The sequence below is a fragment of the Eschrichtius robustus genome, chromosome 16 (genome assembly GCF_028021215.1).
Source record: "Eschrichtius robustus isolate mEscRob2 chromosome 16, mEscRob2.pri, whole genome shotgun sequence".
Lineage (NCBI taxonomy): Eukaryota > Metazoa > Chordata > Mammalia > Artiodactyla > Eschrichtiidae > Eschrichtius > Eschrichtius robustus.
This window is the reverse complement of record NC_090839.1, coordinates 12,876,172-12,889,334: the sequence shown is the minus strand read 5'-3', so window position 1 is coordinate 12,889,334 and position 13,163 is coordinate 12,876,172. Positions and strand designations below refer to the sequence as shown.

General features: G+C 53.9%; 1 protein-coding gene across 2 annotated transcripts in view; it reads right to left on the bottom strand.

The window, feature by feature from the left end:
- PREX1 (phosphatidylinositol-3,4,5-trisphosphate dependent Rac exchange factor 1) overlaps positions 1-13,163 on the bottom strand; it is a 194,512-nt gene that overhangs the window by 25,808 nt on the left and 155,541 nt on the right. For both annotated transcript variants that reach the window (XM_068565465.1, XM_068565466.1), the window contains 6 exons: positions 9,833-9,975; positions 8,032-8,124; positions 6,941-7,089; positions 5,116-5,201; positions 3,183-3,319; positions 2,374-2,485 (listed from right to left, as the gene is read on the bottom strand). In XM_068565465.1, the coding sequence (XP_068421566.1) occupies positions 2,374-2,485; positions 3,183-3,319; positions 5,116-5,201; positions 6,941-7,089; positions 8,032-8,124; positions 9,833-9,975 (720 nt within the window). The remainder of the gene's footprint in view (positions 1-2,373; positions 2,486-3,182; positions 3,320-5,115; positions 5,202-6,940; positions 7,090-8,031; positions 8,125-9,832; positions 9,976-13,163) is intronic.

Here is a 13,163-nt window from a genome sequence, read left to right as displayed (position 1 = left end):
CTAGAACAGAACCTGGCACATAGTAGGTGCTTCTACTTGTTGAACAGAAGAGTAGAAACCGCCAGCTCCTCTCAGCGTGGTTTACGGTCATCATCAGGGGTTGCCCACATGTTGGGGAAGGAGGGCCACAGCCCTTTCCTCTCAGAGGGGCACAAACTGAGCTCACAGTTGCCAGCTGGCCTCTCCCCCCTCCCCATCAGCCTGTCCCCTTTAGGACCCCTCTGCCAGGCTGTGGGTGTTTCAGCAGCGTGGGACAGCTCCCCAGCCAACCCCATAAACCCTGGTTCTTTGTTGACCCCAAAGTCAGCAGCCAGGAGCCCAGAGCTGTCGGACACAAAGGCACCCAAAGCCCCTGGTCTACCCATGGTGTCTGCCCCCACCCCCAGCCCAGCAGAAGTACGGGGCAGAGTCCAGAGAAGCAACCGGAGAGGAGGGGCTATTATTCAAACTACAAGTATTCACTCAGCGACTACTATGCGCCAGGCACAGTTCAAGGCTCGGAGCATACAGCAAGGAATAAAACAAACAAAATCCCTGCCCTCGGGGAGCTTACGCTAGTGGGGAAAACAGAGGAAAGCAATAAATAACTGCATGATATATGTCAACTAATACACATGGTGAAGAAAAATAAAACAGGATAAGGAGACACTGAGGGACAGAAAGGGCTTATTTAATTACAGCACTCAAGGTGGCCTCTCTGAGGAGGTGACATTTGAGCAGAGAGCTGAGTGAGGTGAAGAGCATGAGGTAAGAAGTACTCAGGGGGAAAGCATTCCAGGCGGAGGGAACTGCAAGTGCAAAGGCCCTGGGGCAGGAGTCCATTTGGTATTTAAGAACAAGAGGCTGGAGTGGATGGAGCAGCGAGGGCAAGTGGGGAAGCGACGAGAGGTGAGGCTGGGCAGCAAGGCTGGGCCTGGAAGACCATGACGAGGACTTGGTCTTTGCCCTGCATAGGGTGGAAGCCACTGGAAGGTTCTGTTCTATTTTTTGAGACTAGCCTATAGGAGGAGAGGTAAGGCAGGGCAGGGAGAAGAGTGAGCAGGCTACTACAATAGTCCTGGTGAGAAATGATGGTGGCTCGGACCAGGCAGCGATGGAGGTGGTGATTCTGGTTGCAAGGGGAAGGTACAGGCAATGAGCCTGGATGCTGGAAGCAAGGTGGCGGGATACAGGAGAAAGAACAGTCAGGGAGAACTCTGAGTTTGGGGCCTGAGAATCTGGAAGGATGGAGAGGGGACTCTGAGGGGAGCAACAGGCTTCAGAGGAAGGTCAGGAGTTCAATTTTGGCCATGATGCCTGTTAGACATCCGGGGATGTCAGGTAGAATGACAGGTCTGGGGGTCCAGGGCTGAGGCTGGGCAGAGAGAAAAACATGGGAGCTCGTGGTGGACAGAATAACAGCCCCTGGGGCTTCCTTGGTGGCGCAGTGGTTAAGAATCTGCCTGCCAATACAGGGGACACAGGTTCGAGCCCTGGTCCGGGAAGATCCCACATGCTGTGGAGCAACTAAGTCCATGCGCCACAACTACTGAGGCTGCACTCTAGAGTCCACGAGCCACAACTACTGAAGCCTGCGTGCACCTAGAGCCCGTGCTCCGCAACAAGAGAAGCCACCGCGATGAGAAGCCCGCGCACCGCAATGAAGAGTAGCCCCCACTCACCACAACTAGAGAAAGCCTGCGTGCAGCCATGAAGACCCAACACAGCCAAAAATAAAATAAATAAATTTATAAAACAAAACAAAACACTGCAACAAAATATTAAAAGAAAAAGAATAACAACCCCTAAAAAAATACCCACATCCCATCCCTGGGCCCCGTGCGTACGCTATGTTACCTGGCAAGGAGGAATTAGGGTTGCAGCTGGAAATAGGGCTGTTAATCAGCTGACTTTACAGTAAGATTATTCCAGATGATCCAGGTGAACCCAGTGTAATCACAAGGGTTCTTCAATGGGGAAGATGGAATCAGGAGAGTTAGAATTAGGGAGATGGCAGTGTGAGAAGGACGCAGGCCAACACTGCTGGCTCTGAAGATGGAGGAAGGGGGGGCCACGAGCCAAGCTTCTAGAACCTGAAACAGGCAAGTGAATGGATTCTCCCATAGAGCCACAGAAAGGAATGCAGCCCTGCTGACACCTTGATTATAGCCTGGTGAGTCTCATTTCGGACTCCTGACCTCCAGAACTGTAACATAATAAACGTGTGTTGTTTTAAACCATCAGGTTTGCGGTACTTTGTTACAGCAGCAGTCAGAGACTAACACAGAACCCGTGGTGTCTGGATGGACTGGATGGGATCGGGAGGAGTGTGGACACAGAGGAGGACCCGGTCCCTGCTGGCATCTCCGTCACACGGCCCACCTGTCCTGTTACCTGAGTTGGACTGGTCTTCCTCTCGGGCCCCCTCGCCACTAGGGTCCTCGCTGGGGGCCTCCCGGGCCTCCTGGGCATCCTCGTGGGTGTGGTAGACCCACTGGTACAGGCCCTGTGCAGGGAGCAGAGTAAGAGGGGCGGCCACGACGCCAGGAGCCCAGGGAGGAAGGGAAGGGGCCAAGGTGCACACTGTTCCCTAATTCCAAAGCTCAGGCTTTTAGCCTGTCGGCGACACCACCTTCAGAAAGCCCTCCCAGACTTCACTCTGGAACCTTCCTGAGGGACCTGCAGTCACACTCAGCCCTCACTGTCTATAGTCTATGCTCCACACAGAAGCCAGGGAAGGAGGAGCCTTAGAAAATGTAAGTGAGCTCCATGGGAGCAGAAACCTTGTCTCTCCCGTGGCCCCAGGGCCTCGAAACATGCCAGGCACACAGCAGGTGCTCAATAAACACTTATTAAATGACCCAACGAGGATCACCCTCCACAGAACTCTGGTCCCCAACCCAAGTATAACATCAGTTTTTTACCGCTGACGTGACTATTTGCCCAACGTGCCCATGTGGTAAGAAAAGAGGGTCTTATCACACCCATTTCACAGCTGTGAAAACTGAGGCCATGAGGTTTAGGAAGCAGAGGGGTCCTAGAGCCCAAGCCCAGCTCAGCCCTGCCAGGTAGGCAGCCCCACCCCGCCCCACCTAAAACGCTGTGGTGCCTTCAGGCTTTTCCCCAGAGAAGGGAACGTGGTCCTCAGCCCCTACCCCAACGAGCAGGGCTTCCCTGATCCCCTTAGCTGCCGGGTGGCTCACCAGGGCCTCTTCTCGGCGGCTCCGGAAAGCCTGGAAGTGCTCTAGGACCTCTGGGGCTCCATCGTTCATCACATTGTTGCCGTTGACCTTCAGGATGCACTGGCCAGCACAGAGGCCTGCGGCCGCAGCCTCAGAGCCTAAGGGGGACAAGAGTGCTCGAGGCTGGATGCCAGGCGAAGAGAGCGTGGGGCAGTGCCAGGCAAGGGCAAGTAAACAGATGAACCTGTCCCCCACCCCACCCGCCACCCCAACTCCCCCAAACGCCACCTCCATCCCCCGCACCCTGCAGCCACTCTCCACCCCATGCCAGTGGGCAGGACAGGGACTGGCATTCCCATTTTGCAGAAGAAGAGACTGAGGTTCAGAGAAGTAGCAGCTAGCCCAAGGTCACGCAGCAAGGGGGGCTGGACTTGAACCCAGCAACGTTTCACTCTAGAGCTTCATCTCCTTTAAAGTCCCACTACAACCCATGATACTGGGGCCAGGATCAGCCCCATTTTGCAGACAGGGAGACAGAGGCTCGGAGAGGCAAAGTGACTCTCTCAAGGTCACGTGCCTAGGATAAGGCAGGTTTCGAACCCAGGTCTACCAGACTCTAAGGGCATGTTTTCTCAGCTATACCACAACTCCCAAACTGCAGGGCTTGGACCCCAGGGTTTTGTGTGGTTAATATGAAGGGTCTAGAAATGCAAGTGAATGTCAAGCTTCGTACACAGGAAAACATCAGGCCTGCATGGTGTGATGGGGACAAGTACAGGCCTGGACCCCAGGAGCCTGGGTTCAAATTCTGGCTCTGTCATTGACCAAGTGTGTGACCTCAGGCAAGTTCCATAACCTCTCTGTGTCTTGGCTGCCTCATCTGTAAGATGAAGACACTAATAATATCTACTCATAGGGTTCTTGAGAGATTCGGTGAGTTGAAACATGTTAAACATTTAGCCCCATGCCTGGCTCTTAGTAAGGACTCAAGAAATATCAGCTGTCTTACTATTTTTGCCTGGTTTGCCTATAAACACCTATTCTGCTCTAAGGCAGGGTTTCTCACCTCAACACTACTGACATTCTGGGCTGCATAATTCTCTGTTGTGGGGAGCTGTCCTGGGCACTGTAGGATGTTTAGCACCATCCCTGGTCTCTACCCATGAGATGTCAGTAGCGCCTGCACCCAAGTTATAACAACCAAAGATGTCTCCAGACATTGTCATATGTCTCTGGAGAGTGAAACTGCCCCCACTTGAGAACCACTGCTTTAGGGATAAATAAAATTAAAACCTACTTTAAGATATTAACAAATTCTCAGTAGTTTTCTATCGTGACATGCATTTTCGATCAATACATATTAAAAGTACAGCTATGACCACAAGAGTGGGCAATGAATGTTTGAACTTTAAAAACAGGGCCCTCAGACGCAAAAAGGGCTGGGAACCCCGTATCTCAGGTCAATTTGGTTTCATCTCCTGGACAGAGTAACCTCTTAAACAGCACACAAGGAGAAGGCAATAAGGAATCAGAGGTCTCAAACTGCTGGCCTATGGGCTGGATCTATCTGGCCACAGAAGTGTGGCCAAAATTCCTATTTCTGGTTTCTTTAAAAAAATCAAACCTGGCAGGAGGAGGTCCACATTCCTGCCTGGCAATAATGAGTTTCAGCTGAAGAAAAACTGCCCCTTTTTGAGTGAACATGTATTTTTCTCACTTTGCCATAGTCCTCACCACTCCCTAGTGCCTTCCTTTTAGTTGCCCATTTGTAACTGCCTGCCCCCCCTCCACAAGCGTTTGCAAGCCTTGGCTTCAAGCAAAGAAGGTAAGTGCTAATGGTGCACTAAGAGGCACAGGCCTGGAGGTAATGGTTTGGGCGCCTCTGAACTCCTTCCACACACACACAGACCCACCTCCCAAAGCTCCCCTCTCCACCTCTTAGGCTCCCGCTCACCTCTCCCCACAGCATAGACGTACGGTGGGGCAGCTCCACGGATCTGGAAGCACAGAGCCTCTGGACGATCGGGGACTTTGATGATCCTGCACGAAGCAAAAGCAACCATAAGGTAAAGCAGTACCACTCCCGACAGCCCAGGGGGCCACCCTGGGAGCCCCTGCCCCACAGGCTTTTGGGAAATCAAACCCCAAATAGCAGCAGCACCACGCTGTCCAAATGTATAGAGAAACCTCGTCTAACCAAAGTCCACGGCAGCAGGATCTTTGATTGATCAGAACCAGCTGGCCCACCCCTGGAGATTCAGTCCATGCACAGAAATTCCCAATCACCCTCCTACCCCCTCTCCATCATTCTCTTGGTGAGAGGAGGCCTCGTGGCAGCCAGACCAGCACCTTGGCCAGTGAACATTTTATTCAATAATCACAGATTTGGGAGAGTGACAACTGACCCAGCACATCTTGATGCTGACTCTAGAAAGATGCCCACGTGTCCCCCAGAGAGCATGATTTGAAAGCCCAGGTATTGGCCATCCTGCAGTGGGTCACCAGGGCAGAGTGGGCAACACCTGCCCAGGGTCATACAGCAGGTGTCATTAACCCAGGGGCTTCCCTACCAAGGGCGTGCCCCATAAATTGGGCCTTGGATCGTCCCCACCTGCCAGAAAAAGTCGTCTTGAGAGCCTGTTCTCAAACCCCAGGTATTTCTGGAACTTGAAGCGGGAACGTTCCACCTTGGTGATTTCTGCCACTTCTACATACCAACCAAACTATCAATCAGTTTCCTTAAATTGACATGTCTTTTTACTGAAATAATCCTATTTAAAACTTTCCATCACTCTCATCAATAGAAAACAGAGAGCATCTGCCTTAAATAGAAGGGAGAAGTGAAAACCAAATCCACAGGTTATAAAATAGAAAATGCTTCTCCCTGTACCTATATCTGGTACCCGACCGCTTCTCACCACCCCATCATTCGTTCCTTATTGAACGAATAAATGCTGAGCTGCTGCCACCATTGCCACGCGGGGCTGGGCCACCAGCCTCCTTACCACTCCCCATGCTTCTACCTCTGCCCCTGACAAATCTAGTCTCCACTTGCAGCCAGAGAGATTCGGCCAGAACCTACATCAGATCATGCCGCCCCTCTGCTCAGAACCTTCCAGTGGCTCCATGGTCCTTACCGTGGGCACAGGCCCTATAGGGCCTGGCTGACCTCACTGCCCACCCCCCCTTTCTCATTCACTCTCTTCCAGCCCCATCAGCTTCCTCATTGTTCTTCAAACACACCAGCCACAGTTCCACCCCAGGGCCTTTGCACTCGCTGTCTCCTCTGCCTGGAACCCTCCTCCTCCGGAAGTCCCCTTGACTCACTCCCTTACCTCCTTCAGGTCTTCACCTCAGTTCTCAGTGGCATCTCCCTGACCACCACCCCTCCCCACGCCCGTCTCCCGTCCCAGCTTTATATATTGGTCCACACTCACTACTACCTGAACTCCCTGGCTCAGTATGTCTCTTACTTTTCTGCTTTGTTTTTGTCTGTCTCCTGCTCTACCCTCCAAACAGACTGAGATCTACGAGGGTAGAAATGAATCTATCCAGACGGGGCTGCATCCTCAGAGCCTGAAACACCAGTGGGCACAGAGCAGGCGCTCGAACATCTGTCGACTGAACAGAGGCAGCAGCACTGTGTCACGTGCCTGCAGAAGGAGCCCGAACCACGGGGAAGCGGGACGGCTCGGGCCCCCAGCAACACCCCTAGGACTCGGGCAACTCCTCAACCTGAGAGGAAGGTCGCCAGACACCCCACCCGGGGGGACACTCACTCTTTGGCCTTGGTAGCTACCAGGAGGCGCAGCGGGCGGCGGGAGCAGGACGCCTGGCTGAGGACGGACTCCACCTCTGCGAACGGCCGCAGGAGCACCAGGTCCTCGTTGACCGAGTAGATCTTCCTCCCCACCTGCAGGCCGGCCATCTGGGCGGCGGTGGAGCGAGAGACAAGCGCACCGGCTAACGGGCCCCCTCCCCTCCCTTCTCCTCCTCACTAAGGAGCCTTGAACGCATTCAGGCAGCGCAGAGCCGGCACCAGGCACCCAGCACAACCAGCGGGAGCCCCCCAGGGCAACCCCGCTCCCCTCTGTGTTAAGCGGTTAGGGGGCTGGGGAGACCCGTTCTGGCCAACGAGCTATGGAGGGAGGCCTACAGGGGGCGCTAACGGGAAAGACGCTTTTCCCCTGAGGAGGAGCCGTCAGTCCGCCCAGGCTTCCCGCCCAGCCGAGTGAGGACACGAGGCGTGGACCCGGGGCAGCCACCTTGTGACCACGAGGGCTTGGCCAGGAAAGTCAAAGAGGCATCGACCCTGAACCAAGACACAACCACCTCCTTCTCACCGCTTACGTTATTAGAGAAATGAACCCCCACGGTTCCTGCCACTGTGAGGCATGTGGCTACTTGCAGCCGTACACATTGCTAATCGCTACGAGGAAGCAACCAGAGCACCTGGACAAAGCGGCAGGTGCCTCTCTCCCACCCACCTGCACACCCCCTGCGAACAGCTGAGAGGACCCGGGGCTGAATCCTTGGCTGTCCTCCTCCAGACCTTGTATCCATGTCACAGCAACCCTGGATATTTTTTCCATAATCGGAGCTGATTCAGACCCTCGGGTCGTTTTCATGTACCACCCAATAAGGCCAGCAGAGGGAGCTGGTGGCACATGCTGGGAGGGCAGCCCCAGGCCGTGGGCTCTGCAGACAAGACCGCCCCACACTCAGTTTCCCCACCAGGGCAATGAACAAGGAGGGACCACTGACATCCCAGGGCTTTCTGAGCTGGCCTGCCTCAAGAAACGAGGAGAGATGCCCCACTTTCCCATCCGCACCCAGCCCGAGCCAGGGTGGCCCCTCTGAGCGGCCTCACCTCCGCCAGCGAGCCCCTCTGGACCGACTTCACCACCACGGCCTTGTTCTTCTCCTCGATGTCGAAGCCATAGTCGTCCTCCTGGGGCAGGATCTGAGGGTCCGAGGCAAGAGAGATGGTGAGGCAGGGAGGGGGGCCTGGAGCCAACCCCACCTCGGCCCCCATGGTGAAAACTGTGATCCTGCCAGCTCCTCGTGCCCCAGATCTACTCAGGGTACAGATTGGGGGGTGGGGTGCGGCAGGATGGATTTAAACACTAACAGCACCCAGGACACGGAAGATGCTCAATACGTATCTGTCACGTGAAGACGCACCACTGGGCTCGTGCTTCAGCCTGGTGCTGACCACACGTATTTGTTTACTTTTCATTGCCTGTCTCCCCTTCCTCTCCCCAACCTGAGGACAGAGCCTCCTTATTTATGCACCACTGTCTCCCCATCTGCTGGCATACAGTAGGTGCTCAATAACAACTTGCTGACTTAATGAATAAAATAGATCCAAAGGAATCCAGCCACCAAGAACTTGGGGACAGGAAGGGGGTTTAGGGAGGAGCCGTCCCTCCCCATCACAGGATGACAGGCAGGTTGGTGGGTTCGGGGGGGGTCAGTGGTGGTGGGGATACAGGGAAATGCATTTATTCGTTCAATAAATATTTGCTGAGCTGCTGCCTATTACATGGGCCAGGTACTTTACTGTTCCAGAAACAGCACTGAACAAGACAGACGGTTCCTGCCCTCGTGCAGCTGACTATCTACTGGGGGAGACAGACTACAAACAAATAAAGAACTATAGAATGTGGTGCAGGGAGTGTATGTCGTTTGAATTAAAACAAATGACTTAAAGGGACAGGACGTGGTGTGGCACCGGGGCCAGAGAAGGTGATATCTGAGCTGAGACCTGAATGAAGTGAGGAACAGAAGTTTATAAAGGGTGGAGAAAGTGCTTCAGGTGGAGGGCACAGCATGTGCAAAGGTCCTGAGTCAGGCTCCAAGGTACTGGAGGATAAGAAAGAAGATCAGGGTGGCTGGAGTGGCTGGGGTGGGTGGGATGAGGAAGGGGAGAGCACAGGAGATGAAGCTGGAGAGGCATGACGAGTCTTGAAGGCCACGGTGAGAGACTGGATTTACCCTAAGTGTGATGGGGAGCACTGGAGGGCTTTGTGGTGCAATAAATGGGAATTGGAACAGCAGCCCCCATAAGTACTATAGGAAAGAAGTCAATGGAGCTGCCTTCCCATCAGGTGGACTTCGGCCTCAACTCTGGCAATGACAAGAGACCTAACCTCTCCAAGCCTCTCTCCCGGTTGCCTGCTGTGGGCCAGGCCTTAAGATGGAGGCTGCTGCTCGCCAGCAGGAGAGAAACAGGATTCGGTGGGCTGGGCTAGTAAAATATCTCAACAGGCTGGTAAATGTTCTACCTTAACAGCAAGGCTATTTACAGCAACTGAACAAGGACAGGGTGACAGCCCAGAAGACACAAGGTTTTGGTGTGCAGGAGGAGTCATTTCAGGAGGCCATCCTCCCTGCACAAGGCTAGGCTGGGGTGTGGGGCAGACAAGGGGAGATGGGAAGGAAAAGAAAAGGAGCCCAGCGAGCCCAGTCTCATCTGTCAAGAGGGTAGTCTGTCCAGTAAAGCAACCTGGCCTCTGGGCGGTGTTGCCAGCCACCACCTAGAATCCCCCGTACTCTCGGGTATTCCAAGTTGACCGCAACTTCTCCAGCCATAACCTGAAGGCTGCCCAGTTCCCGGGCCTGCAGGCGGGTCTGGGAAGGAAGATGCGGCAGCACAGCTCTGCTCCTACCAGCAGGCGCTTGGCCAGAATGTTCTCCACCAGCTTGAAGTCGCTGCGAAGCTGTTTGTTCTTGCTGCTGGTTCCCTCCATCTCCTCGTCTGCGTGGAAACGGAAGTACTGGGACTCATCCTTGAACTCGCTCTTCTCCAGCACTGTGAACCCACAGACATGCAAGCGCAAGGTCAGGCTCACACGGGAAGCTTTCAGGAGCACCTGCCAACTGGCAGCCACGGGCCGGAACCAGCCCCTGGACAAGTTTGGTTTGGCCAGCATGGTGCTCTTTTAAGTAAAATCCTGTGCCAATACTAACATATTAGGATATTCAACATAAAAGCCTGGCTTTCTGACTTCCCTTGAAAAATCTGAACTCACCCCACCTGCTATAAAGGCATATTACAAAGCCATGGTAACAAAACCTGTGTGGAACCACAGCAGAAGCAGATTAAAAGCCAGCAGAAGAGAACAGCAATCACATAAGAGGACACTGTTTATGGGAACTCAGCATGTGATGGATGATGAACGATCACGTGGAGTATTCCACAGATGGCACAGGGAAAACTGACTCACAGGAGAAAAAAATAAAACCGGATCCCTACCTCATACCATATATAACAATAAACTCCTTTTGGATTAAAGACCTAAATAGGAACAGAAAAGCTAAAGCTCACCAAACAAAATGCGGGAGAATATCTCTGCCCTAGAGCAGAAAAGGAGTTCATATACAAGACCCCCCAAAAAGCACTATGATAAAATTAAAGACTTCCATTCAGTAGGAAGGCCATAGGCAGGCCGCAGATTCCAATATAACTGTACTGTCTAAAACCAACAAAGAATAAATACCTAGAATATACAGGAAACTCCAACAAATCAACCAGAGAAAGCTGGGAAACTCATAGATAAAAGGGCAAAGGATATGAATGGGCAATTAACATATGGGAAAATCTAAGTGGGCAGCAATTATATGAAAAGGAACTCACCCTCACTGATAATCAGAAACAGACCACAGTGAAACCCTTTAGACCAGGGACTAACACACTCAGTCCCTGTGGGCCAAATGTGGCCCACTCCTGCTTTTTATAAATAAAGTTTTATTGGGACACAGCCACACCCATTTATTTACATATTGTCTGGGGATGCTTTGGGGCCACAATGACAGAATTAAATAATTGCAAGAGGCTGTATGGTCCACAAAATCTAAAATATTTACTATCTGGGCCTTTACAGAAAAAGTCTTCTGACCTCTGTTCTAAGACAAGGCAGGAAAATGAATAAAAAGAACCAGTAACAATCAGCATGTGATGTGGTCCCTGTGGATTACAATTTAACTAAATACCTTCTCGTGCAGGGCACGCCAGGGATACAGGCTTAAGTTCACTTACTCCGCAGACAAAGAAGGACCTGCTGCACCCCTTTTAAAGATAGGAAGACTGAAGCCCAGAGGAGCTAAATAAACTGCCAAGGTCACAGAGCCCAGGCTCCTCCTCTTCACCATACTGCCCAGCCTGGCCTGATAGATGGGGGCGAGGACAAATTAAATAAAGGGGAGAAGTCGAGGCAGTCGTCTGAAGTCAGCAGGCCCCTGAAAGAAGGACAAGCAGCTGCCTTAGCTTCGCGATGTCCCCGCCGTCCCCGAAGACCTCTGGTGACGTGAAAAGCATCAGGAGCCCTTCCTTCCTGTCTCCTGCCTTTCCCGGGACAGCTAGCTGTTGGTGAGCATCGTTCTCAGGCCACCTCTATTACCTCCTTGGAGACAACAGACACACAAATTGCTGCTTTCCCCAGAGCTGGGAGCCAGGCCCCAGGAGGCCGGCTGGCTTCCCCTCCACTGTAAACACGAGGCTAAAAGACTCAGGGAGTGGGAAGAGGAAGCACCGTGTTGTGTCTCGTGTCTCGGCTGAAATATGTGGGGAAACATCTGGAATCCCGGAGTCCGGGAGCTCAGCCAGGTGAGAGCCAACCACTCCCAACTTCCAGTCGAGGCCACTGGCCAGGCTTCGTGAGACGGGCACAGATCCACGTTCAAATCCCTGCCCGGCCCCTCCCAACTTCACGGCCGTTTAGCCTCTCTGAGCCTCAGGTTCCTCGTCTGTGGGGATAATAACAGCACCAACTTCCCAGGGTGGCTGCGAGGATTAAATGGTGAGCCTCAGTTTCCCTGTATGTGCCTAAGGCGCTGGACCGCTGGCCTCTGGGTCCCTCCCCGGGGACACCTCAGAGCCCTGGGAGCTCGGGTTGGACACCACGGGAGGCGCCACACAGGCCCCACCCCACGCTCCACCCGGCACCCTAACCTGCACTCTGCAGCGGCCACAACCCTAGGATCTGGCCCTTTCCCCTTTCAGCCTATTTCTGAGTTCGTGGCAGGAACAAGGGAGCAAGGGCCACGCCCTGCAGTTTGTCTCCCTGAGCGACCCTGAGGGTGGTGCTGTTGCCCGGGGTCACCCCCGCCACGATGTCCTCAGCCAGCCGCCTTCCCGAAATAGTAGCTGGGGTGGACCCCTAATTACTCTCACCCACAAATGAGAGGCTCTGCCCAGCTGACGGGAGGGGGGATGGAGCTGCGAGGGCCCCCCGCAGGGAACAGAGCGGCTTTCGGGAATGACCGAGGCTGCCGGGCTCCCGACCTGCCCCCGAGTGAGTCCCAACCCCACAGAGCCGTGGCCACGCTGAGCTCAGATGGGAAGGGAAAGACGGGGAAACTGAGGCCGGGGAGGAGCAGGGCTTTGCCGGCAGTCCACCGAGTCAGGCCCAGAACCGGGCCTGCCGGCTACGAGGCAGGGGGCAAATCCGATGACCTGTCACCCCAGGGGTGCCTCTCTCTCCCTGCTGAAGGGAGAGTAAATCCAGCAGCTAGACCAGGGGTAGAACACTTCTTTTTCTAAATAAAGTTTTACTGGCTCCGAGCCACACCCACTTGTTTACACATCCCCTGTAGCTGCTTTTAGGCTACAGGGGCAGAGCTGGGCTGTGACAGAGACCGTGTGGCCTACAAGGACTAAGATACTTACTGTCTGACCCTCTGCAGACAGAGTTTGCCAACCCCTGAGCTGGAGCACAGAGCAGATGCCGGGAGGAGGAATGGCCAGAAGCCCTTCCCGAGTCTCAGGCCTCCGCTGCCACCACATGCATCCAAGCAGCGTGGTCCCTCCTCTGGACTATGACGGCCGCCTTCCCCCTGGCCTCCCTGCTTCCGCCCTCACCCTCACAGACGCTCTCCACAGGCAGCCAGAGGGGACCTGTAACAAGCCCAGTCAGGCACGTCCTTCCCTGCTCAGAACCCTCCCGGGACGCCCACCTCACTGGAGTAAGAGCCAAAGTCCTCCTCACATGCTCATAATAG